This window comes from Dermacentor andersoni, chromosome 7 (genome assembly GCF_023375885.2).
Source record: "Dermacentor andersoni chromosome 7, qqDerAnde1_hic_scaffold, whole genome shotgun sequence".
In the NCBI taxonomy this organism is placed as follows: Eukaryota; Metazoa; Arthropoda; class Arachnida; order Ixodida; family Ixodidae; genus Dermacentor; species Dermacentor andersoni.
In genome coordinates this window covers 136,843,903-136,871,633 of record NC_092820.1, presented here as the reverse complement: position 1 = coordinate 136,871,633, position 27,731 = coordinate 136,843,903, and the positions used below count along the sequence as shown (strand labels likewise).

General features: G+C 47.8%; 1 protein-coding gene across 1 annotated transcript; it reads left to right on the top strand.

Annotated features, from left to right (window-relative positions):
* Window positions 1–26,950, top strand: LOC126534576 (chymotrypsinogen B-like). Its single transcript, XM_050181844.3, has 8 exons — window positions 1–2,171; window positions 6,418–6,454; window positions 9,332–9,411; window positions 16,036–16,119; window positions 17,220–17,338; window positions 23,466–23,710; window positions 24,395–24,537; window positions 26,694–26,950. The coding sequence occupies exons 1-8, from the start codon at window positions 2,106–2,108 to the stop codon at window positions 26,862–26,864; spliced, it is 945 nt and encodes a 314-aa protein (XP_050037801.1). The 5' UTR covers window positions 1–2,105; the 3' UTR covers window positions 26,865–26,950.
* Window positions 26,951–27,731: the final 781 nt, after the last annotated feature.

The window sequence follows — 27,731 nt, the reverse complement described above, 5'->3', positions numbered from 1 at the left end:
GTGCGTTACGAGCAAAGGAAAGACAATTCTATTTTCTTTTCTCATTATCAATAACTTTTTACAGCGCCCATCGTAAGAGGGGGCGTTGACGCCGCTATCGCTTGCAAAGCAATGCAGCTCTTGAAGTGTGCAGGGAGGCACGCTCGTAAAGTTCGCCTGTTAGAATACGCCTCCCTCACACGTTGTGCTGGTTTGCTTGTTGACGTTTGTCTGAATTTGGCGACGCGGGTGGCTTCGTCGTTTGTCAACCTGTTCAGTCAAAAGCAGTGAGTTACGACCGCCAGATAATTTTTTACTTTAGTTGCTTTCGTGTGACTGCGCAGACTAACGGGCTTGGTGTTTGACGATTGAACCAGAACTCCGTACGTAGAGCTTTCGTCGCCCTCCAAAGAAATTATGTTCTGTTCAGGGGTGTGATTTCGACACCCGTACGGCTGACCGTTTTTTTTTTTTTTTTTTTTTTTTTGCCTCGCTTTCCGCGCTGAAAGCTCGAAACGCCCATCAAGTCGAATGGCGGGGCATTTGAATACACAGCTCTGGTGGCAGGCCACGAAAACAAATTTCGCGTCTTTGAGAACAAAATGACGTCGACTTCTGTTTTGAACGGACATGGCATCACATTTTTTTCTTCCGCCGGAAGTGTTCCCTCCACATACGGATGGCGCTAAGCCCCGTGAACATCTGAACAACCGCCATGTTTTGAACGTATGGGCTTCTATGGAGGCTTCGCTACCAGGTATATTTACCTTGCGCATGCTACGTGGTCGCACAACACCGCGCCACGGTGCGTTGTATCTACGCTTCACCAACATGCGTCGTATCTGCGCCTAATTCGCCAACGTGCACCTGAAGAGCATGGATGCGTACAAGAGGGACCTTGAGTTGCCTATCGCGTGTTTTTAACTTGCAGTGCGATGCGACAACTATTTGGTTTTATTCGCCTCTCCCAAATACTCTGCACAAGTACAGCGCTATTTTCTGCGGAATACTCGCCGACAACCGGCCACGTTTGTGAACGTCTTCTTTTGGATCCATATGGCTCAAGATATTCCGCGGGCCAGTCTATCAAGGTCATTTTCTTGTGAAGTATGTTGAACTCGATCAATGTTTTCAGTTAGTCCGGGTCTTTTTTTTCATTTTTGTTAGCGCCTTTTATCTATACTTCATCATCTTCCCTTTTTTCCCTCTCCTTATGTTACCCTTCACACCTACCCCAACACGGAATAGAACACATTATTTCAGGACGACTTCTCAGCTTTACCCTCGCAGTCTCTCTCTCTCTCTCTTGACTATAAGATCAATTATATTACCCACAATACTTGCTGTAGCATCTTATAAAAGCGATGCATAAGGTGAGATAAAGAAAACTGTTGGCCGCTGTGCTGAGATACAACATGCAGCCAGTTACAACTTAAGGACTGTTTCGCTGCTTCAAGAGAGAGAGTGTACTTAATGAAAAGCTGAGTGGCTTCGCATGGGTATGATCGCGTTCATCGCCCCTCAGCGAGAAGTGCAAAAGCCAACGGAACGAAAGGAAAACTCGCCCTGGCAACTAGGCACCCGACCAACATCACAGACTTGACTTTCCTGTCACACACGTCGAATCACTCACTTGGCGTTCGCAAGGACGCTACCCTCCACCAAAAAAAACAAAAAAAAGAAACACTCACACACACATCAGGCAAAGCGTGCGAGAAAACCCATGCCATTCGTTGAAACGTTTCCGTACGCAATAACATTCACGTACCCCTTGTAAAGTACCTTCTCTTCGCCCTCCCGCAACCTCTCCGTATATTTTTTTTTTTGTTCGTGTTGTTCCCCGTGTTTTTCGTCTTCCTCGGCGTTTCTTCACTGCTCAAGGACTTTGGCCTCAGCGCGCCGTAAATTTGTTCTCGACACCGTGACGTCACCCTACCGCCGTATGCGGTTCGTTCTTGCTTTCTGACCCGTCCGCCGAAGCAGTGCCGCAAAGTCAGCGAGCATAGCAGAAGAGAAAGTTCCAACTCGGCACATCTCAAAGCGAGCACTGCGGCGTCAGACCGCGTGGGCCATCGAGGCACGAGCGACTTGGGCGATGTAGAAGAAGAATCTTCCAGGCCTCCGACATGGCGCTCGCCCGTCTTGCGCTCTGCCTTGCCGGGCTCCTGACTGGACAGCCGTGGTCACTGGTGGTGAGAACTGCATGCCGTTCGTCTTTCGTAGCGCGGTCGTGTTTGCTATTGCTCGCCGTTTGCACGACAAGTGTGCAATGTCTCCCCGCCCCCTCCCATGAGAATCGGCACCGAGGACTACAAGGCCTTGCCATCGAGCACGGACGTGTCACTTTCCAAATATACGCGCTGTGAAAGAAAAGACGCATAGAAGGGAACACGTGTTTCACGTTCGAGACCGTCGACTTTCCTTTTATTTGCAACCTAATCAAGAAGGTACAGAAGGGGGCACATTCTTCCGCAGAAGAGCTACACATTGTAAACACTGTAACTCCAGCAGTAATGATTGTATGCACATACTGGCTGGATGTTATCTCTAGTTGGCATTAGTGAACATCCCCACTCCATGGCAGTCAGAAAAATCGCAACACACTTCTGCGCACGCTTTATAGTAAAATTTCTTGGGGAATCAGAAACATGCAAAAGTGACTAAATGTGGTTACTTCATCCCGCTTTATCAAGGTAAAACGCCGCATTTGTAAAATACACAAACACGGATAGAGGGGTATAAGTGTTACCTCACACTGCCGCACCATATACAAGCAGTCAGAACTTGCACCAAGCGGTTAGTCTCTGCTTTTCTCTCTCACCCTGAAGTATATTTTTGGGTGAATGCAACCACTTTTGGTCTATGGCGTTCAGATTCGTAAGGCAAAGCCCAGTGGCACCAGAAGCGCGTGCGGGGACTGGGTGGCACGGTGTTCGTGTTCCCTCTCTTTCGGTCGAATTTTCCGACACTATAGAATTTTTTTTTAATATATATTCGGTAAACGTACACGCAGGGTCCACAAAAATGCTTTCGGTGCAATGACTGTCACTTCCTTGCAGTTAGCAGAAACAGTATAGTCACTTCGTGCTGGAAGTTTTCCTCCGTGACAGTAACGTTAGGACGCACGGCCTATAGCAAGCGGGGGAAGCAAAACTGGAGGGACGCGATAAAAAAGTCGCCGTGGAATCTGCGATTCCTTATTACGACGCAAGTGTGTCTGATAAAGATCTGGAAACGTTCAAGTGGGCATGATCCGTATTGCTCCGAATGTTGGCAATCGAGATTAGAAGGGTGAATATTTCCGAGTTAAAGCTCGTTAAAACTAACACCCGGATGAACGATGAAGCATCGTTTTCTTCACATCCCTAGCGGCCGGCGTCGGCGACGCTGGTGTCATAAATGAAAGCTTCGTAGCACCCTCAGTGTGGTGCAAGGTGCCTATAGTACCACTGTCCTGTTGTCTTATTGTCGAGCGGTGGTCTTGCGTGTGAGCAAGTGTCAAGAATCACTGGGAATGCGTTTCTAGAAACATAGGCTGAGTTCTAGTACTCGCCGTAGACGGCAACGTAGATGGCTTAGCGGGCAGCGGCCATGTTAAATCTCGTTCCAGTTCTGACGAAGACGTCAAAGAACACCGCATCGAAATAAAAAAACGATGTAGGCTACATTCTCGTCCAAGAAAGATGGCGACTGAGCAGGACGCTCGAAAACTCGACGGGACCGTCATCCCCACTCAAGAAAACGTAGTTACTTTTTCCTATGGGCCTAATGTAATTTATGTTGTGTTTTTTAACACGAAAGTGCTACCGGGTCCACGATCATATTCCTGTAAGGGATGTAATGGTCTGCGCGACCACGTAAAATATTGACACGTGTACTTATTTATCTTTTACGCTTGAGCGCTTTTCACCGCCTAACAAATGTTATCGCTCAGCGTGGGACACGCCCGCATGTATAGGAAGGGAAGTTTCTCGAATGTTATCGATGGTTCTGTTGTCACCGAAGCTCGTGTAATCTGATTGCATGTGCGACACGAATTGTGTAGAACTTTCTGGAAGGCACGCGGGTACCAGCGATTACTCCGGAAACTTCGATGGCTCATGTATAACAGCCGACGTGTTTGACTGGCAAATCAGATTTCGGTGATGATCGACCGCGTTCGCAGCTGTCGCTGTGCTTTGAGTGTAACTTGCTTTTGCGGGCACAAGTTCGCCTGATAAACGTCAGTTTCGTCATTCACAGATTTTCTGCTGTATTATTCGCCGTTACTACTACGTGACAATATGCTCCCTTGATGAGGATGGAGCCGCCATCTAGGAGCGCTGAAGCGAAGTACTGCGCCATGACACTAACAAGCGCCGACAGCGAGCGCTTCAAGTAGTCTCAGCGCAGCGGAGGCTCCAACGAGGTGTAGCCTGGTGTAGGTGGCGTAGGCCTTCTGATGAAGTGACGACGCAGTTTCCGCACGCAGTTTGTGTTCCGCGTCGGATGAGCCCGTGACGCCTCGTCGCCTTCAGAGTGCAGCTGCAACATGAATCAGCAGTGCGTGTACACCGCCTACTGCTTCGCTTGCGTTTGCCACCGTCTAGGAAAACTGCTGCGCTAAGCAGCGCGCAGAGGCAACGACGTCGACGGGCAAATCTCGCCTCGGTCCGGCGAGAGACACGCCAGCGTGAGGAACGCTTTCGCGCGTCCACGGCTCAGGCTGCGAACTCTGCCACTTGAATTCCTGAAGCTGAGCGCGTCGCAACTCAACTGGCTGCCCAGGACACTACGGAGCCGGACCAAAGTGCCCGTATACTTTCGCCGAAGTGACTCGGCAGCAGGAAGCCGCTCGGAAACAGGACACCGCGCGCCGAGCAAACAAACCTATACCTGCAGCACGGTCGCCGGCCCGCATAAGCGATTTACTAAGAGCCAGTTCGGTTTCGCTTGTACGGTTTGCGAATGCTGGCGGTTTATGGCAGATTTGCACAGTGCTCCGGCGCAAATCACCAATTGCAGTGTGTCCGGGGGATGTTTACCAGTCGCGAGCCGTTCGAAAGCTTTCGCTTGTGGGGCAGTTGTCGAGGATCCCTGTGCAGTGGTAAGGTGCCGCTTAAAAAAAATTAAATTATGGGGTTTTACGTGCCAAAACCACTTTCTGATTATGAGGCACGCCGTAGTGGAGGACTCCGGAAATTTCGACCACCTGGGGTTCTTTAACGTGCACCTAAATCTAAGTACACGGGTGTTTTTCGCATTTCGCCTCCATCGAAATGTGGCTGCCGTGGCAGGGATTCGATCCCGCGACCTCGTGCTCAGCAGCCCAACACCATAGCCACTGAGCAACCACGGCGGGTTAAGGTGCCGCTGGTGGCTACTTGCAACTTAATTATTCTCGTACAATAAACGTACAACAGCTTCTGGGAGGACACGTTTCACTTTCGTGTTCTACCGAGATTCCTATGAAAGAGGGATCAACCAGGTTTTTATAGGTTTGCCAAGGCAAGGGGTAAAATACAGAGACAATGTATGCTTTTCTCCACTTTTCCTTGTCACCGCGAGATGACGCCACATCGCAGAGGCATCTTGCATGCGTCTTCCACACAGCTCGACACGCGTTCCATTACTTGGGCTCAAAGCTGTCTTCTCTGACATCTTGGACGTCGACGTAGACTGTCTCCGATGCTGGCCAGAATTGCAACACACCCATAGTAGCGTTCATGGGATACATTGACTTACTGACTGGCTGCTCTGAGAAGGCGGGCAAATTTTTCTTCGGTAACATTCGAAGGCCGTTCACCCTAAGGGACTGCCAACTGATGTATGCGGCGTCTTCACGTGAGGATTGATGTACATGTTGGAACTCTGGCTTGCCTAAGCCGGCCACGTTGTAAGGAAACTATAGATGGGCTGTATATCGAGAATCCGTGAGATGGCCAACTTTGCCGTCATTCCCGAGTGGCTGCGATAATGTGTGTGCTTTCCTGGCTTGAAAACCTCAAAAAAATTTTCCTGTAATGATACACTAATGGCAAAATTAAAACACATAATTGTTTACGGCGACATAAATCGCTCGTCAGCAGTTAACATACCATGATATTAACGTTATCCTTCTGGACAGTGTCATTTTCACAGTGACTTGTGTTATTCTAGAATACTTATCGCGTACGTTAGTGTTTTGTTGCTGTATTCAGTTATAGATAAATTTACGTTACCAAATTTTTAAAGAAAAGCTGGACAGGATAGCTGTCCGTCGATGTAAGCGCACAATTAGTAACGGGGAATAATGCTACCGAAGAATTGACACGTTTATTTTCCACATATTTGCCGTGCTTCCTTTCCCAGTTACATGCACCACATTATGTGATTATACACTGTCGTTCACACCGTATTTCACGTAGTCTTTTCATTTGACTGCATAATATAAGTGTCGTTGCACTTTGTCGTGCGCAGGCGACGCAGAGAGCACCAAGCCTGGATTCAGTCAGAGGTGAGGCATGTTTCATTTAGCCCCTGTTTTCATTTGTCTACTGTCGTTAGATATGTGTCTTCAGTCATGTAACTGATCGTGAAGCCTCCAGTTTCTGCACGTCAGAGCGCAGCAATGAGTGAGTGAGTGAGTGAGTGAGTGAGTGAGTGAGTGAGTGAGTGAGTGAGTGAGTGAGTGAGTGAGTGAGTGAGTGAGTGAGTGAGTGAGTGAGTGAGTGAGTGAGTGAGTGAGTGAGTGAGTGAGCGAGCGAGCGAGTAGGCTGGTCAACGATTAAGTAATGGATGAGTTGGTGATGAAATAGGGGTAGATAAGCGGAGGACTTGAAAGTGAGCGGGCTAATATAGAGTATGTAAGTGAGAGAAATAAGTAGGGGGCGGGTCGTTGAGTGAGCAGCCGGATCACGTCGGCAAGAGTGTTTTTATCTTGTCTATAATTATGCATTACCACGCTGTGCAGTGAGTCTAGTAACAATATAAACAGATGACAAATGACAGATGACTGGGCTCGCTTCGAGTATTATTTCGATAGTAACTGTGCGAATGTTTGAAGCACGTTTTCGCCATCGTCGCCGCCGTGGTGTCACGGTATCGGCGGCTTGTGAGTGGCCCGCGAAAGAATGTTTAGAAAAATATTCAAGAAGCGTCAGCGATGCGCAGTGCGTCTGGTTGCGCAAACGAAATAGCCAAAGGAGCGCACCGTCGCACTCCTCTCCACGAGACCTGCACGGCAGGCATGGCAGCGTCCTGCCTACCGCTGCCGTCAAGGGCATTGCGCGCGCAAGCGCGAGCGATATTGAGCGCTTGTTCGTCGTGCCTTTTCATGTTAGCGTGTCTAATGTGCTTCTGCTCTAATTTGTGCTGCAGGTATGTCTAATGCGTAATGCTTTAGGCCATGCAAAAGTTTCATTAGGCTGGCGTGCCTGTTGATCGGTTGGGTGCATACCACGCCCGAACGTACAGCAGACGTACAGCTAAGCCTGTGAAATTCTTGCTCAGGGCACTTGCAAACAACCATGGTTTTCTGTCTGTGTCGTCTCGAGCACCATTGAGGTCCGACGCCTGCAACGCCACTGGCGGTGCTACTCTCATCCCGCCAACATTATTGGATGCCCTTAAGCGCAACACCATCTACCTCGCTATCTCTTCCAATGCTTCGCCTTCGGACGAAACTGCCGATTTTACAGCGAAGTTGATATATTTTTAAAACCGTTTGCAAATCGCTTTGGGGCAGTAACAACTGCAGTAGTAACTGCTGCAACGTTATAGCGAGTTCGTGAGCTAGCTGACAGACCATTAGTACTTTAGAGGGGTGTGAAAAATCGGTTGCACAGCGTCGCTATCGTTGATGTGAGTTGTACTGTTGGCATACGTCTATGAAGGATTTTTAAATGAATACGCGCCTCTGTGCCTACCCAACGAGGAAACCCGTCCGTCCGTCGGTCTGCCAGTCAAGACGAATCGCTATAAAGAAATGAATGCATAAAACAAAAAGTATTGGCAGATAAATAGTCAATGAGTTGATAAGGATGATAAGGAGTGATGAGGGGTTATATGGGGCCCATACGGTTGATAATGGTTCGACGCAGATGGATGATGTGCTAAAGCGTGATAAGGGCTTATAACGGTAGGAGCAATTCTGATAAGGTTACTGAGCACCGATAAGGGTTGATAAGCGTCGGATCGAGTCCGGTAAGGCTGTTAAAGACCGATAAGAGTTGATCAGCCCCGGGTTATGTCCGCTTAGGTTGATAAGGACAGATAAGGATCGGATCGATTGCGATAAGCTTGGTACCGCCCTATAAGGGTTGATAAGGCTCGAATCGAGTCCAGTAAGGTTTATAACGACCACTAGGGGTTGATAAGGGTAGGCTCTGTTACAATAAGGTTGATAACGACCGATAAGGGTTTATACGGTAAGATCAAGTTTTATAACATCAATGATGAGACCGGCATGCGTGGAGATCAGCAAGCAGCCCAATGCTGCTTACGCATACGTAGACAGTTGTCCTGCGTGCTCTTTTCCGCTTCCCCTCAAGCTATGCAGTACCAACTAGTCCAAAAGCCCGTTCTTTAGACAACTCCCTGCGAAGTTTCCGCGCTACCTTTTTCTTTTTTGCGAAGCTTCTTTAGCATCCCCTCCGGACTTTTATATCCGTTTCTTTTTCTAGCCTTTATCGACTACACATGTGGACACTGTTGCCATGTCTTGTATCAATTTACATAGTGCCTAATTTGGACAACACAAGCTGTACCGATTTCTCACCCTTAACTCTCAGGAATATCTGATGATCCCCGGTCGACTGTGGCGCTTGACTAAATGCCGTGCGCTATGTGTGTTCGTAGTCACTCAAACGATTTATGACGCATGCGCATTGTAGCGAGTGATTAAAACGCGCGAAAATCGTCACCACGGTGTCTTTCATCAGTCACAGCGCAAGTCCATTTCGCCTATAACTGGTGCACTACTATTGGAACAACTAGCCAGTTTGAAGAACGCTATCGACGTCAACAGACGTACATAAAAGGGACTACACAAGAACCTCTCTCTCAGTTGTGAATGACACCCCTTCGAAAGATTCTGACATCTCTGGAACAAGAAGAAACCACCATGGCCACGTAGTAATCTGTAAATGAAGAGACCTGCACAGTGAAGGGCATACCATGGGCTGTGTTTCAATGCACGGTTCTTCAAAACTAAAAAATCTTCGCTTACATGGACAGGCGTCAGAGAAGTATTCTGCGTTAAACTCCCGATAGACGCCAGTACCCACCCTACTGCGCAGTCTTAACTAATTTCATTGCTGTTAGGCGGTGAGTGCTGCCTTACCAGTAACACGCGCGTAGAGTAACTTTTTTCTGTTCCCTCTTCTGTTCGCAGGACACAGCAGGTGTGGCCTGAATGCAGACACCAAGGTGGTCGACGGCGCCACGCTGTCCACCAACAAGTACCCGTGGGTGGTGGGTTACCACTTTGCCTATTTCTATTCATGCGTCATTGCCAGTGCCGGGTGTGGGGCTTCTTTTATACCTTCAAGGCCCTTGAAAGGTCGTCAGCTTTTTTAGAGAGGGAAATAATACCTGCAAGGTAGACGTCCTGGGCCAGTGACGCCGGAAGCGACGGATGGCAGCAATGCCCCCAACGTTATCAGAATGCTAGAGTTGCATATTGCATACGACACCCGGACGATGCAGGTCGGACCCATTATTGTTTTCTTGAAGCGTCTGGCAACGGTAAGACTGCGCACTGTTCAGCTGAACACCAGGTTGACAGACGCACTTAGCATTGTTCCCCGCCGATGTAGTTCTCGTCAGAGCAATACCCGGAGAGAAGCGCACTCCGTGTAATCCACCACAAACGTGCATCATTCTCCCCAGTCGTCGTCTTTGGCGAGTCGGGTCGTAGCACCGCCTTGTGTGATTGATAGCGCTGCCGTTATCCCTGTCTTTCTGCCTTCTGTGACAGAAAGCACTTTCGGGGTAAAATCACACGTGGAGTGATAAACGTTGCGGTGCTGTCCCACCACCACTAAAAGAAAAGAAAGAAAAAAAAAGGAGAAAGAAAGAAGGACTCTGCGCATAATTCACCGCACACGTGCATCGTTCACCCCACTCGTAGCTGTTGTTTGATTGAGTCGTAAGGCCGCCTTACTTATGTGATTAATAGAGTTTGTTACCTCTGTATTTCTGCCTTCCGTGACAGAAAGCACTTACGCGTTCAAAGCATTGTTTGGTAACCTTTGCGGTGCTCACCCCCCCCCCCCCGCACACACACATGCACAAAAAAAAAAAAACTACATATGCGCCATAACGCTCACATCTCAGAAAGTTGGGCGAGTTGGCACGTGTACAGGGTAAATAGTGCAGCCTTGTCTTTGTATCTTTTTGCACTGTGTACCATTTCCTATGAGTAAGCACATATAATTGATGGAAACACCCATATCTTTAAAGCGAATAGCTTTCGTTGCATTTGTCACCCGTTCTCGTGGTCAATACTTGGCGGTCTGTGGTTGGTAGTTGGTGGTCGGACTTTCACCGTCGAAAGAAAGGAAGCGTTTTCTAACACAACCGAGGTGGGCGCGTTCATCGGCCACAGTAAATATATTCGATCGTTGGGCTTTCAATGCGAACGCGGTCCTCACAAACCTATAATGTCTGGACGTGACATTTTCAACGGTAACACAACTGTTTCGGCATATTCTAATAATGCGCAAGAATTATATATCCCATGCATGAGGCCCAAAATCCGGCGTCATCAAGCGATGGTATCATAAATGGCCGAGGGCGCAAACAGCAAAAATGCATGAAAAAAAAAATGCTAGGATTGACGTCAGATTCCTCAAGGAGGTTCCTGTAAAGCTGTTCTTGCTTTGAGAAGAAACTTTGGTACATTTGGGTGTAGGTGGGAATCGAATCCGGCCTCCGGGGTGCGAGACGAGCACGCTTCCCAACGCCACGGTGGCTCCACGGTTCTGATAGGCTAAAGTTGTGCCTAGTGCGTACGTCATTGCACACGTCGCAGCCATCTGGATGCGACGTTAGAGTGGATTAAGATTGGCGCAAATTAGAGCAAGGTCGACTAAGGTGGATTAAGGTACAGTTGTTAAGCAAACGTTACAATGCATGAGGTCGCGTATTATGGTCACGTAATCATTGGAAGTGAAATTGATTATGAGATGCTCACGTATGTGCTCCATGTGAGTGAGTGAGCATCAGCGGTATGTACTTGACGAGCGAAAACAACGAGCTCTAACAGACGAGTTGCGAAGACTGAACTAACGTCGTCTGCAGACAATTACGAAGGAGTGCAGCGAAATGGCAAGTCATGCTGTGATGACAGTTGCTTGTGCCAACGTCGGGCCTCTGTCAAAGCATGTGTGACACATTGCACACGTCGTCGACATAAAGAAAGCGCAACTTTTCTGCCTAAGAGAAACCTGGGTGGACTCAACGGCACCAATAGAACTCGTTAGATAGCGCTTTGTGTGTGGGGCTCAACGCCCAGAAAGCGTGGCAGTGGAAGTGACCAGCTACGTCTGCCAATACTTAAACGCCACGCCCGTCGAACTCAACGACGTCTTCAACGTTGGCGAAATGTTTGCAGTAAGACTTCACAATGGACTAATTAAGTGATGTCTAGTACTTGGCACCGAATTTGTCCGAAGACGTTGCTGGTAGGTTCGTCGTGCGTCACACTCCACTCACGTTGCGGCACCGATCGGTAATCACGGTCGGCGATTTCAACGAAAACGTAAACTTCCTCACGAAAACGCGATGTGATCTAGGGCTTGAATTGGCAACATCGCTGCAAACAGTTATGACGACTCGAGGAAATTGCATTGATTTGGCGTTCCGTAACAAACGGGTGATCAAGGACAGCAAGTACGCATCGTGCTACTTTACGGATCACAAGCGAATGCTGATGACGTCCGGGAATCCATTACCGGCACCACATGTTCTAGGTGAAGGAGTCTGGACATCGGACCTGTATCCCTCGGAAGACGATAGATGTCATGGAAGAAGACTTCATTACATCCGACCTACCGTTGGACTTCGAGGAACTGAGTGTTTAAGATGGATGACATCTTGGAATGTAGAAAAATAAAAATAAAACTGAAGTTTGCTGATATTACTCGCGTGTGTCATGGTGGTATAGCGAATCAATCCCGATATGAACACCCAGCTACCTGGTGATGAGTTCTGAATTGATTAATGAACGCAGAGAAAGGAAAGCGAAGAAGAAAACGCGAACACGTTGCAGTATTTAAAAAAAATGGCAATAATGTAGGCAAGTCATAATGCTTGCGCATTCAAGTCACTTAAGAATAGTTAAGGGGGAACGCGGCTTTCGCGTCGCGAGATATGGCCAAGAACTCGATTTTTTGAAAATCACATTTTCAGTTTCAATGACTATTCTTCTATCTGATTCCGAAATATCCACGTAGAAGTGCTCCAAAAAAATTATTGTATCAGCCAAGCTGGCGAAAAATTCCTCGAAAATCACGAAAGAAGAGTGTTTTACATGCAACCATATCTCCGGAAGGGCGCGATCGAGCGCCACTATCTTGGTCTCGCCGGAAAGCGCATTTCTTCGTCGTCAAATATACCGCCTTAGCTATCTCCTCCATGAAGAAACAAGCACACAAAAAGCAAATAAATGAAGGTTGTGCCGGAGTCTGCGGTTGGCCGCGCCCGCCACGTGACTCCAGCACACTTCGCCATTGGTCCGGAACTCCCGCCGTCTACTCGTCCCTTTGCACCTCCTGAATTCACGATAGTCTGTGTCTCCACTCTCCGTAATCTCGACGAGTGTCAGAACGGGCTATACGCGGACATTGCAGTCGCGTGGCTGATCCCTCCGTTTGTGGACGCCTCGGACCCACGGCTAAGCATTCCGAGCCTCGGAGACGCGGTCTTCGCGACCAAGCTTCGCGCGCGAAATCCTCGGACACGCGGCAAAGCCTTTCAGCACTCGGTGTTTCGAAACTTGCGACCAAGCACATCGCGCACACGCTCCTCGGACACTCGCCTAAGCTTTTCTTGCATCGGCGCCTCCGACTGTGCGACTAAACACACCGTGCGTCGACTCCTCATACCCGTGGCTAGGCATTTCGCACATCGGCACCTCGGCACCTCGGACCAGCAACCAAGCACATCGCGCGCCGACTATATTATAATATTGTCATGAATATCTATCAGAATATCTATCATACCACATCTTCATAAAGAGAACCTAATCATAAGCTCTGTTCACTAGGCCCCTTGGGCTGGCAGAGACACCTGGCTGCAGAAGTGAGCCCTCATACAAAAGTACGAGCTGGAAAGCACCCAGGAGCTGCATATCAGTGGGTCTCTGATCCTAAGTTCCACAGCCATTGTCACGGGAAGATGACTCGGAAGGCTGCTCAGAGCCTTCATTCATTAACTTTGTCGAGTCTACCAAAAGAAAAAAAAAACAAGTCGCAGTTTAGCCCGGAAGGCGAAGCATCAATTGCAATAGCAAATTAGTGGGCAGCTATACGAAGTAAGGATAGTGATTTTATCAGCCGTATAAAGTTGTCAACTTAGGCACAGTAACCAAATTAACAAGCATGGTGCCATGTGCGCTCAAGCCGAAATGAACACACCTGACTCATTAACCGCGGAAACTCGCTGTCAAAATGTCGGCGTGATGAAACGCGGTAGCAGCAGCGAGCGAAGTGACATTCGTGCTATCTATCGCTTCGACGCAAAGTGAGCGCCGAGAACACGCAGGACACACAAAACTACGAGCCACCCCCGCAGCTAGGCTCTGCCCCCAACGCAGATTGCTTTCAAGATACGGCCACGTGACCGCGTGTAGCCGCCACATGCGCACTTACAGCCGGAGTAGATCGCCGCCTTCGTCTCTCCCCTCCCTCCAGTGCCTGGCAACATTGGGTGCCTCGTGCACGACGATACACTGCGGGCTTCCTCCCCGCTTTCGTCTCATCCGTGCGGGCGAGATTCAGCCGCGATTGTCGTCTCGCCTCACAAGCCTTCACTCGAGCATACAGCGCAGGGCGCGGGGCGATGGTAATATCGCCCTTGGAATTTATACGGACCCTCACGGCGACGCTGACGCCGACGGCAGAAATGCGCTTGGAGTGTCTATATAATTGCTATCGCAATAATATGCCTCACTGATTGCTCCGGAGACTGGTATCAGTGGGCAGTCTGCATGTACATACAAGGCAGGAGCTATATTGATGCACACGCAGAGTTCTGCACCTCACTTGGTTTGAAAACCGGGCACCATGCTCTTTGTAGAGCAGCAGCCAAGAATACCATACAAAAAACGGCGGGAGCGAAGGCAGACTAGACTAGAGGCCACATGTCCAAGAAGCTCCAAATCGCAAAGCACACCAAAGACTACAAATTTGGTGCGTTTTAGAGAACTGAAGAGAAGGTGAAACTTACCCGTTTCCTCAAAACGTTTTTTTTTTCTTTTGTGCTTTTCTGCTCAGTTTGTCGAGCTGATTTTTTTTTTTTTGTTACCGTATAGCTTATGTTGACTCTGTTTTTACAGCGAAGCTGTATATGGCTAGGGTTCCGTGCAACTTTGTTCTCCGTGATCATAGACTATCATCATCAATGGCTCATACCTCGGTAAGCATTCATGCTCCCGTAAGCAAACAAAAAATGCAATGGCTCATAGTCTCCCTCGTAAGGCAGAGGCTACAAGCACGCAGCAAAGGGAAGCGAACAGTGCCTAAATTCTTTCTAATCGCGCATACAACATAAAGAACAGCATGTCGGAAACTGTCATCATCAATGGCTCATTCCCCCATGAGCAATGGCTCATACTTCATTCAGAATTATGTGTCACCTCCGTGTCGTGTGCTAAACAGCTTCGCGGGTCAACCAACTTCACAGAGTGGAATGGCTTATGATTTTTTTCTTCTTTATTTCTTTTTCCGCGTTCCTTGGGCTACAGTGCAGGTCGTGACAGTCTCGATTTTCCATCTTGACTTTTTATAAATTTATGATCTGGCTGTTCGTTCACCCTGAAAGTGTGCTTGATGCAAATTATAACATAAAAATGATCAAAAATTTGTGTGGCCAAAAAGAAAAAGCTAAGAAGCAAGAATATCACGACCTTTAGCACGCATTTATGCGCTGTCAATACTCGACGACCCTTCCATCGCGTTTTTGAACTCGCCAAGCCCTCCAGAAAGTTAGAGGGAGAAAAAAATCTGCTCGATAAAATAAAATTGAACGATCTCAAGGTATCACTATGAAACTTTTATGGAACATCAGGGAGACATTTTAAACATTTGTGCCAACTTCATGAAAATCCATGAAGAAATAAGGAAATTGATTTTCAAAGGCACATCCCCCCTTAAGTGACTGTCAATTTTCACTCACGGCAATTCCTGTGTTTGAGAAGATGGGCAATGGGCTACAATGTGAAGGTGGTGCTTGGCTCCGTTGCAGACGTGCCTTATAATAACATCATTGTTTGTGTGTAAGCGAGAAAAAAAAATGGGTTTTTTGGCACGCGCTATCTCGGGGGATCTTTGGGGGCGTCGGAAGTTTAGATACCTTGATGGAGCTCGTGGAGTCCTCGGAAAGGATTGCGCTCCTCTTCTGCCGTCACCCTCTCCCCTTGTGGCGTCTGTGGGAGAGGGCTACGGTACAGCTACTGATGTACTGGTTAACGGGTCTGTTCTCTGCGGAATCCCGCAGTGAAACAACAAATGCTACCTAAAAGATCTTACTGCAACAAATCTACGCTTTCAAGCGCATCATACCTTTAATAACTCGAATATCCTTTTAGAAGCGTTCGGCTATTCGTTTGCGTTGACTTTTCCTGCATAATTTTTTTCTATATCACGTCCCACTTGCTCCTTTGAGATCATTGCATATTGAGATTATGAGGCATAAAGCTAAAGCTAGCTATAAGAACTTTCGATTTGTATAACCGATGCGGTACCTGCATTGAACTCCTATGCCCAATATTCTTATGCTTATGCTATGCCCGATATAATTATCGTAACACTCCCAATAGCTCATTTTGGCCCGCTTTCGTCATCTCTGATTGCTTCTCATCATATTCTTGTTCAGGTGCGCATCTCCACCTACTACACGCCCATCGAGGGGTTCGACCAGAACGGCACCGACTCGTGCTCCATCCTCAAGACTGAGATGGTGAGATGACGCATCCGCCGTGTCCGATGTCGTATAGAACTGAATTGCCGTGGCGGCCGTTTTTCCGTCCACACTCTTAAAAAAAAAGTGCGGCTGCATGTTACACTCCTGTAACACGTGAATGCGAAAACCTGCTGCACGCTTGATAATGCGCCGTCTCGCATTGTCGCGTCGCTGCTTTCGCCGTTCGGCTTCGTCGGTTCCTTTTCGACGCTTAGCTGGCGGCTTCGCACGGTCGTATATAGCGGGGTCAGACTCGCGCCGACGACGTTTCTCTTAGATTTTACGTTGCCCCCTCTCAGCTAGGGATTGAAGCGTGCGCTGTTCTTTGTGTGGTATCAGTGACTTCAGTGCTTGTCTCCTGTGCATTACGAGAGGGATGAGTCATTTCATTTTTTTGCTTGCTTAGGGGATTACGAGCCCTTGCTGATGACGCTAGTTTTTGTACCATTGAACCGGACGACGCGTTTTCCTTTTTTTTTTCAAGGCCATTGTGGGTATGAGCCACTTAAGGCTTTCGCCTTAAAAAAAAGGTCGCACTTACTACCTGTACGTTATCCTGTAGAAACGTTACATCCGGCGGTGCGAACAACGTTCGGAATTGGTTGCTGAGACCCATGAGTAACCTTGTTCACTCAGTAACGTTACTAACTCCACCGTTACCAACTGCAGTGATAACAAGGTTGTGAATGCTGTGACACCTAGGCCGTAACGACACCGACCATTTTTTGTCCACGAGCGCACTTTCGTAGATAGTTATGCATGCCTACCTTACGTAGCCCTGAGAGTGTTAGCCTGCGCCACTTACGGCTATAGCGTGCATGTATACCACGGCATACGTATTGCAACATGACGATTGGCGCCGCAGGTTATGCGTGTTTTCACTCCAGTTTGATGCAAAGGCTTGACCTGAATCAAAAGTATTACAAACACCAGAAACCAGTATGAATATGATTACCACTACTTAACGCAAATAACGCCTGCCACCTTCAGAATGCAAAGTGTGCCCCCTTTCGTACAAATATTAGCCTACCTAAAGTTAATACGATTGGGACATTAGGCTAATAGAACGCGCGCGATGCGTCGGTCAACTTTTTCAGAGCAAGATGAGCAGCGCCCGGCTGGTCAGCAAGAACATGCAGACCATCGTGTCCCTGTGTGGCGGAACGATGATCACCCGGAGGCACGTGCTCACGGCCGGACACTGCCTGCTACCCGAGTGAGAGGACCGCTTCTTTGTGTGCTACACATTTTAGGGAGAAAGAAAACGGGCTGCGACTGTCTGAGTACAAATACGGCATTACGAATTATTCAGCGAAGTAAGATCTTGATGAGGCCTAGTTGGTTCATATTCAGAACTGAGGTTGAACAGCGCGAATAAAACAAGGACATGCGGAAACAAATACCACAGGCAATAAGCGCTTGTCTTCGGTATTTGTTTTCTCGTGTCCTTGTTTCGATTCGCGCTGTTCAAGCTCAGTTCTAAATAGTCAGTACATGTCGTCTCGATGCCAAATTCAAGATTCACAAAGCTTTCCGTTCGTTGACAGCTCGGTCATTAGTTTGGCCGCCGTCACGGATAGCGTGTATTGGGCGGCGCCTGTTGGTAGCTGCTTTATAACGTGCGTCGATCTCCGTGAAATGTGCCTTGGTGGGTCTAATTGCGGATAATGTTCTATTACGGATAACTTTATGGATGTACTACAATAAATACGGCTGATTTATCGCCGAAAGTAAGTAATCGGATAGAGTGTTCAGCCACTTTAACTTCCCGCATTAGCCAACCAAAGCAATGTAGCAAACTTTAACCTTTTTGCTTATTTATCGTTTGCCTAATTATTGAGTGACTTCGAAAGCAACGAGTGCAATGAAGTAACTTTTGCGTGTTGCCATTTTTCTCAACATATTTCTTCTTTTGCCTTTAGAAGCAGGATAATATTAAGCAACTGATTCGATATTCTCATCAGAGTTCTTCAAATATTCGTATCCGATTTGAAAAATCTACTATTCCGATGACTACCCGTAAAATTTATATTCTCTAAAAATATACTAAACCAGGCCGAAGGTGTAGAAAACTCTCGATTTCACCAGAAATTAAGGGGGAAACAGTAATATTAAATATATATGTGGAAGTGTCTATGTTGTGGCCACAGTGGCATGCAAATTTACTTATGGAGATGTGTGAAGTGATGTAACCAAGACAGGGTGATGTTTCTTTCACCGCATTATTCAGGAGACGACGGCGACAAAGGCAGGCATTATAATGATGAAAAAAAAACGATGCGTATGTATTTACATGGTATTCACATGGCAAGAGTCTTGGGTCATTGTGGTCTAACATTTGGACCATCCCGAGCTTAAATAAGGTCCCGTGCGTAGCAGGGACAATCAGCAGAGAATTCTCATGGGAGGGTCACCAATGAGAAGGCGCTGTCCTTTATTGGCCCGCGACGTCGATGACCGGCAGCTCTTTGTTGCTCGAGCCATCTCAGGGGAGTGGTTGTATTTACGCTCAGTGGAAATACGCCACCTTGAGCACCTTTCCGTTGGTTTCGCAATCAACCCGATACGCGCACTCACCATCGCCACGGGAACAGAAACATTCAGTCCGCCGCACAGTATGGTCAATGACACTACCTAAAGGTGTCTGCAGTACAAAGCTATCCTTGCTCCTGGAGGCAGCTGCACTGCAAACATTTTTGGAATGTGGCACGACCGGTCTGGGAGTCGGAGAGAAGAGGCTTTCTCACTTTTGGTGACAATTAGCTTGGAAAGCGGGCTGGTAGCATTGCCTGCTTGTCTTAGTGAATTTTAGGCCCATCGTAACAACCTATCCACAGTCCCAGGACAAGTCTCGGAGGGGTTGTAGAATCCGAGAACCTTGAAAAGACCAGTAGACCCTATACGTATGATTCATTCTGGAGCATTGCCTATAGGCTTGTTAGGAGACAGTCCAAGCCTATAAGACACGACAGCCACGGCCCCATCAAACAGAACGGCCAGAACCGGACTTTTCCCAAATAACACCTTCGCGGAAATGGTATTTGCAGCCCTCGTTCCATATTACCAAGAATAATAAAGGAAGGAACCAGAAGTCGGAAGTGCTGTTTCCGGGGACTTTCTAAAGAAAGCCACGACCAGCAAAAAAAGATGGGAGCGCATTTAAATGCAAAAATCTGGTTAGATATGAAAAAAAAAAAAAACGTAACCGCATATGAATGGAGCATAAAATTGGCTCAATACATCATTTTACCTGACGCAGGGAAGCTACGGCTGAGGCCATCATCATTGGCATTATCGCGTCCTTTCCTGTACCTGACACCAAAGCTACGCTCTTACAAACACTGGCTTAAGCAACGCAATGTGCCTCTTTTCTGGTACATGTTTAGAAGTCAATTAAAGAACAATGTTCAGTTTCCAACAGGAGCTACGACCTTGCGAGTTAGCATTGTAGCCTTTTGATTGCCAACAGAATGCAAGCGGGAAAGCAGATTTCGTTTTTTTCTTTATCTGCAGCGCTAGCGTTAAAACGAAATCAACTTATAGGGAAGATAGCACTCACACAATAATATTTAAAAAATATAATCAAAAGAACTCGCTTCGACCCTTAAACAAATGTAACTTCCGTTTTGCGCTGGGAAATGAAGCCCCTCATCAAAATGCTAATTTACTCTACTACGAAAAGTGAGAATTAAAATTAACTTTCAGCGCGTGACGCATTAGGCGCCTTATGAATGGACATCAGTTTTGCTCCGCAAGCTCTTCATCAAATGCCTATATAGCTAACCTTACAGCGCGCAAAAGGAAACTACAATACTCAACATTGAACAACTTAAGCAGTTCACAAACTTAGGTTTTCCTCTGCACACCTTTCCTCAAAATCCGTATCCACCCTAAGGACGCGGAAATGACGGTATACCCTATCTCGCTAGGCATATTAAACATCCAACGAATAAACCTCGGTTTCGCACTACAAACCCTTTTTCTCAAACGCTCATTTACGTTACTCATACACTTAGAACATGACATCGAACACTTCTACATACGTAGGAAAACGTTTCTTTTTTTTCTCGCGAAGTCTTCATTCCTAACAAAGAAAGTTGTGGAGGCGCATCTCTCGATGAATGTCGACGATAGTGCGATTGGCATTGCAGCAGTGTAGCTCCCACCTCCGAAACGCGTCCTATTGATGCTTGTTTGCAATCGCGTTTATTGACCCTTTTCGCGGGGCAGTTTATTCTAGAGAAACAAGATGGCGCTTTCGTCGGCGCGCCGCACGTCGCCTCAGCGACAGCGCACGAATACGAAACCACTACCGCTTCCACCTTGCTTCTGTGCGAGCAGCTGTGCGAGCAGCGGAGGTTTCGTGACACTGCAGCTTCCGTCACAAGTAGTCCGAGCGGCATATAAATTCTTACGCGGACCATTGGCAAGCAAACTTTCGTATTGAATTATTTGTTCTATCTATGCATGTTTCACGGGTTAAATAGTCAGGTTTCACGTACATAGGATGGAAGATGTGTATGTTATTGCAGCTTAGTCTCAAAGTTACCTTGCATGAACTTCCATTCATTGCAAGGTCGTGAAGGTGAGGTTCCACAAGCTGCATGTTGTCGATACTACTGTGCACAAAAAAAATCTCCTTCGCATTATTCTGCTCATGACCGCTGTTATGAACTTTTGACTCAATGGCACAATCTTAATGAAGTAACAACAAAAATACGACACACGAAACAAGTGCACTTCTCAGACAGCGAAGCGTTTAAGAATTCATACTTGGCCGGGTTTGGCAAAACAGACGCTTCACCTTCGTTCCGTGGTGGCGTCTGCGTTGCTTGTTCATCTCCCCATTACTCTCGTACTGGCGGAAAAACCCCTAATGACTTGTTGACTGTAACAACGCAAGGACACGAAGCTTCCTAACAGCTCAATTAAAAGCAGTTACGTATAGCAGCACGTTTCTTCTGTCGCGCTTATGATATCTCGTGTTCGAGAACAATGTCTAGCTATAAGCGGTGAAAGCGATGACATCACTAACTAGCATGCGCCGGCACATAATAATTTGCTACCGACTTCTGCGCCGTCATTGTCGTTATTTTTTCTGCGTCGACAATGAACCCAGAAAAGAAAAATAAGCGAAACAAAAGCAGCCCTTTCCTGCAGGACAGTATGTTTCTCCTAAATATGATGGGTGGGCATAATTTTGATAACGATGATACGATGATAATCAGATGATAACGTAGCACTCGTTCATTCTTTTTGTTAGTCGTTGTATGCTAATGCAATTGAAGTTTACGTTTGGCATAAACATGCACGTGATTCCACAATCTTTAGTGCTTATAGAAATTTGGTGTTGTCATTCGTCATGGCCGGGATTCGTTGTTAAAAGGTGCTCGGCAAGGTCATTTCGCAAACTGCGCTAACACTGGTGGCATTGTTATTAATGCGAAGCATTTTTATCTCATTCCATGCATTTCGCGGTAGTTACGGAGGTTCCTCCTCTGCCTCGTTTCGTACTTCTATATAAAAATATTTGTGTAACCGACAGTTGAATCAAATTTCTTACTTCCAGGACAACAGTCCGATGCGCTGATCGGTTTCGATAAGAGTGTTTAAGCAGCATGTTTTTTTTAATGCTTCGAAACCTGGCTGAGACGTTATCACCGACCCCTCTGTATTGATCGTTGTGCTATGCAAGTTCAGGATGAAAGAAAGGACTCCGATGAAACGTTTTAAAGCTTGCAAAACAAATTATTGTGCCAGTAGGTGCGAAGACTTTTTTTTAAGCGTTAGCTTTCTTTGGGAACTGGCCTCGACTTCTTGTGAGGTGCCTAAATGTTTTCGTAAACTGATCCCATAGATAGTGTACTCTAACACAGCGGTGACCACTACATGATAGTATGGCACCACTGTGCGGTGGTACCTTAGTATTGGTGGTACAGTGTCACCGGTGGTATCACCGAGACCAGTGGCACCGGTGATACGGGCGGTGATACAGGTGGTAGCATACACTGCATACGGGTCCAAACTGGTTCTTGATGAAGTGGCGCTCGAAATGCCGGCTGGCTCCTGCGTGCGAGTACAAGGCACGTGGGAAGGGGGTGCACTACCCATAACACTCAGTGCAACGTAGTGCCACAAATAACCAGCTCCGAAGCATGCTTAGCTCATTCTGGAATAGCAACCGGGGTTATTTCTTCATAAATGTTCTTTAAGTTGCATACTGGGACACTGCCGATTAAAACGTGCTTGGAAAAGAGAGGTCGGTTTCATTCATGTGGGGCACATAGTGCTTGTACAGAAAACTGGGAAATATAGGGCATGTTTATATCTCGAACGTTGGAAGGGACTAACTTTCTGAAATACCTTTGAAGAGGGTACTTTGAAGAAAGACATTCCTGTTAACGCTCACAGTATTCATTACCTCTGAGTGGAAGACGAAGAAAGTGCGCCATTCGACGCTGCAAGGTTTTTGATATTGCGCAGTATCTTCCTACGTGTAATGGCGGTAAGACATGCAGATGTTGACATGTTGCCACTGCGGAAGTACGTTGGTGAATCCTTGTCATCGCTTCCTGGAAGTGCACCAATTGGAGACATCTGCGCCGTGCTGGGTACATAGAGAGGGATTATTGCCCAGAACGTTTGACTTTTATTTAGAATTTGTCAGCCATATAGGGCCCACGGTTTTGGAGTTGCGCATTATTTAGGAAGGCGTATTCTGCGTGGGTATATCTTGTACAGTATAGATGGCTTGCATGGCAGGCAGTCCAAAAAAGTTGTGCCGATTTAGCGGTAAATGCGAGAGGAATGCGTTAGCATTACGCCACACCACTTTGAAGTACCGGATACATTGTTTAAACCGCCTTCATCACATTGCAATGTTATGTTCGGGAGCTCAGTCGACAACACGCGTCCTGCCTCTTCGAGGTGCTAAGTGCAACTGACTATGGTCCAAAGCAGGGCACCGTCACTTACACTGTGTCTATAATACATGTGTCATGCGTAGAAAAGTGTTTATATATATATATATATATATATATATATAATATGCCTAAAGGGGTGAGCGCGACGGCGCCGAGATGGAGAAGCATCCGCAATGTGCGAACACAGGCACGTTGAAGAAAGAGCGGCAGTTATCACGTGGGTGTGCGGCAAGCGCGCCGGATGGCCCACTGCTCTCCACTACAATATACTGTCCACGGAAGCTGTCCTGGAAAAGCGACTTAGATTCATACAATCATCAATAGATCACAAACCGTAGTGCTATAGCGTTGCAGCCGCTCAGGTACAGCTCACGTTACTTGTAAGTTTCTTAAGCCTCATTTACACCGATTCCTCCGCAGGGAGTTCAATCCTCGCTACGTGGTCCGGTACGGCTCGTCCCGCACCTCCCGCCAGGCGACGGCGTTCGTGAGCAAGGTGTTCAAGCACCCGAACTGCCACCTCGTGAACCAGGACCGCGCCGTGGACGACATTGCCATACTCGTACTGCGGACTGCACTGCCTGTGTCCCCGGTGTGCCTGCCCCGAGCCGGTGCACCACTGCCCTCGCACGTCACCGTCGCCGGCTGGGGCAACACGATACCGAGTGAGTCTGTCATATACGGGGCCAGAACTTGGACTTCAGAATAGAGTCTTATAAGGCTACGAACAGCAAAGGAAACAAGGGAGCTCACGTGAGACAAGCCAAGCCAAGGGCTTTACTTCCCAACGCGTTTCTAATTACGATGCCGTTGGTTGTGTACAGTACAAGAACGCGCGTGTGTCACACTATTGGTAGTGGTTTACAGTAAACGTGTGGAGGTTGCGATAAGGTTATCTAATCTTCAGTATGCTATCCGAAATGTTGCGTCATGAGTCCGTGCTACTGTCACCTTTTAAGTCCTTGAGCTACAGGCCTTTCGAAGACTTACGAAGAGGTCATTATTAACAGACCATGTGCGTACGCTGGCAGGGTGCTCCACTTACGTCATACTCAGAAGAGGGCAAGACAAATGAGGGAAGCCAAGGTGCTCAATTTTTACTATCTGCCACACGAAGCCAACATACATTTCAAACAATAAAGCGAATGCGAGCATAGGTGGGTTGCCTATGTTTCCAACGAAAATATAGAATTATCTTGAATGGGGGTTAAATTCACGACAAGCTTCATATTCTTAAAGGAAAAGGTATGTCATTCGTGTATATGTGCGTGTGTGCGTGCGCATCGGAGGGCGATAACCTTCGTTATTTGCTTACACGTATAAATGTGCACGCGCGGCAACGCTTGCAGGCATCGACTCCCTGCAGCTGCCTGAGCTGCTCAAGGAGGCGCAGATGGAGGTGGTCTCCAAGGACAGGTGCCAGGAGGAACACTCGTACGCAAACCTGACGCACCAGATATGCGCCCAGCCGGCATCCGGCTTTCCGGGAGTGGTGAGTGCTTAGAAAGGGTCCCTGACCACGCTCTACCAGAAATTGTGGTTGTTAACTGGAAGTCGTAAAGCGCCGTATAAGGAGCATTCCCCCTCAACAGGATTTAAAAAATAAGGTAGGGGGAGAGGGGGGGAGGAGTGTTTAACAGCAGGCTATAGATGTAAGCAAATGAAATGTCGCGAGGCCATGCCGCAAGACGGCCAGCTACCCTCTCCGCAGTTGCAGGGCCCTGTCCAGGCACCCACAAGTAGCTCTCATCTCCTGCCTTCTTCCATACCTCAGTCGATATTGGCCACCTACTTTAACGTCACCACCCACGTCACCGTGACCCACACTTTCATTTTTGTTGATTTTTAGTCTACAATTTTCTTTTCGTGTTCCACTACGCATTTCCAGACGGGGTTTTGCATGCTCTGCATTTAACGGTAATTCACCAGTTCGTTCGCGCTTGTTTCTGGTCATCTGTCCGCAGCATGGCGCCAGGCGCACGACGCGGAAGCGTCGCACGCATGACGTCATCTAGCTGGCGAGCCGAGTGGCTGCGTCGAGAAGCAATGCCGCTCGGGCTTTTCATTGAACTTGCAGCGGTTTACGGGGCCGTTACATCGGGCGCAATACCTTAATTGCTTGCAGGCATGATCTTCGGCGCCTGATTACGCATGACGCTTGTTCGTTTACAATTGCGGAACCACGTGAGCGTTCCTCTAAAAAGCAGCGTCACGAGACTCGCATACCTATGTACGCCAAGGGTGTACATAGGTATGCATGTACGCATGTGTGTCGGCGAGGTTGTCGGCGAGGAAGCGTAAGCCTCCTTTCCGATGCAAAAGGCACGTACTACGCGGTGACAGCGTCACGCTTTCATCATCCATCGCAATGACGACGTAGAACTCCCCAGATTGGAGAAGAGGGACGTTTCTTTTCCTTTTCTTTTTCGAAGTAGAAAAGATTTTGGCAGCTTGGGAAAAGGTAGACACCCAAATTTAGGAGTAGGTACTTCGCGCCAACTTTTGCCTTTCCTTGGTGACGGTGGGCTTGCGACTTCACTGCTCACTGGGAGTGTGGTAGAGTAGGCGGGATGGAGAGAACGCTCGCCGAGATCAGTGTAGCCATAAATCATTCTCCAATATTCCGGCGACATCTCCCGTCGTAACATAATTTCGTTCCGAAGCGAGAGGACGAAAACGTAGACGAGATACGCAAGACGAGCACCGTCTATGGCTACGGCTTCCTCTTTTCGAGCCGCAACAAGTTATGTTACCGTACCAACACGCCCAACTTTCGATGCACTGTTAATGCCCGTTCATACGCATAGCGGTTGAGACCTCACTTAACACCCGACGCATGATATCTCTGGGCGCTGCCTAATGCTGTCGCGTTGTCACTTCACCACTCAGTCGATTGCTCCCATCTTGATTAGGCACAGAAGGAAACCATGCCGCAATTAAAAGTGGTAGAATTTGAACGTGTAAAATAAAGAGCTGTTCTTTGTGAAAACCGTAGCCGGTCACACCCAAAGCGTTTCGTCAGTGACTGTTGCCACGCCATTTCAACGGGTCGGTTATTACCCAATCGCGCACAGTCCCAACGTACGAGCGGCGTTGTGAATTCACCTGATGCTGACGCGAGATCCAGTTATCTAGTGACCGCACGATTCCATTGAAACGGGATCCCTCCGGGCGATCCTGTGGCTTTCTCGGCGCGAAAGGCGAGAAGGGTAAGCCTTGATGAAGGAGGCGTGTGTATATATATAATGTAGACGACCTTATAAGAACGAAATGCACCTGTCATTATTGAGCTGTTAGTGCCGTGGTAATCTAAGCAACGTGACTATATCGTCAACGTTATGCGAGCCGACAAACTGTTCAAGACAGAAAAAGCAACACTGTAGCATACGTGATGATGGGGGGAGTGGGTGTATGGTAACTGATGCTTTGTTAGGCTTTTGATTGGCCGTTTCGCAGCTGCTCTTCAGAACTGCGCGTTTTGCTTCGCGTATAAATGATGTTATCTGTAATGCTTCCAGCGACGCTTGTGACACTCATGAATGAACTTGCTATATGACAGCTCCTCGTCCACTTCGTCGCCCTCATTCGCACAGCTGTGGGCGGCGTTACTTACTAAGCGTCTCTTTTGCGCTTCCCGCTCGCCCGAAGGGGGACTCAGGTGGCCCGCTGATGACCAAGGGCTCGTCCGGCGAGTGGACCCTGGTGGGCGTCGTCTCGTGGGGCAACGAGACCCGGTTCCGGTCCTCGCCCTTCGTCTTCTCGGACGTCTCGGCGCTCCTCACGTGGATACACGACATCGTCGCCATGCCCGTCTGGTAGCCGCAGCAGGAGGAACTGGACACATCGCGTGCGGGGCGGGCCATGGCTGGCCTAATAAAGGGAGTCACCGGCGTTGTTTCAGTTTATTTTTAGCGTTTCTTGGTTTATTTGTGTGCTTTCGTGTGTTTGCTTTCTGGTTCGTTTATTTGCTGCCGCTTGACTCCTTGCTAAGAGCACGCGCTCGGTGCGTCTTGTCGCTCCTACGACAGTCTTGTCACGTGTAATGATTTGCGTAGATGTTGAGATATCTTTCATTTCCTGTGTGAGACCGCACGTATCCAAGAAAAAAACATTCTCGGAATTTCCCACTTTTTGTGTACCTTGGGAAAATTCGCTACATTTCTCACTTCCAAAGACGAATAGCTGTGAAATGACGCCGAGTTTCCTCCACTCACACTTCAGTCTGAGCTTTCGACGTTCTTTATATTTTCTGACAAGAAAAAAATATGACGCCTAAAGTCGTAAAGTGCTGTTTGTAGCAACCAGCGCACTAGGACGGTACACACTGTTTTTTATACACGAGTTTTTTACAGTGAAAGTTTTGGCCTCTATAGTTCGTCGGGATTTTTTGTATCCGCGTGCGTGGGGCTGAAACAAATATCTGGGCCGATCCAGAGACAGTGCAACAAAGCGGGAAGCGCGCTGTGTGCTGCTTATCCAAGAAACACAATATGACGGCATCAGCTGACATCGCGTGACGTCACGTTTCACGTGATGACGCCATCAGATTGCGTCATCAGGCGATATCGTCACGTGACCATGCCGTTATTATTGCACAATCAACTGTACCTCCACCTAGCGGCCGCGGCCGCTCGGGCAGACCTCAAATGGCATCTGAAAAAAAAAAGGACTTTGTCTTTGAGTTTC

Excerpts from the sequence above, each read along its gene's own strand:
- LOC126534576 (XM_050181844.3), top strand. The coding sequence starts at position 2,106 with ATGGCGCTCGCCCGTCTTGCGCTCTGCCTTGCCGGGCTCCTGACTGGA. Across the intron at positions 17,339-23,465 it reads GGACACTGCCTGCTACCCGA|GGAGTTCAATCCTCGCTACG; the intron begins GTGAGAGGACCG and ends ATTCCTCCGCAG. Across the intron at positions 23,711-24,394 it reads CTGGGGCAACACGATACCGA|GCATCGACTCCCTGCAGCTG; the intron begins GTGAGTCTGTCA and ends CAACGCTTGCAG.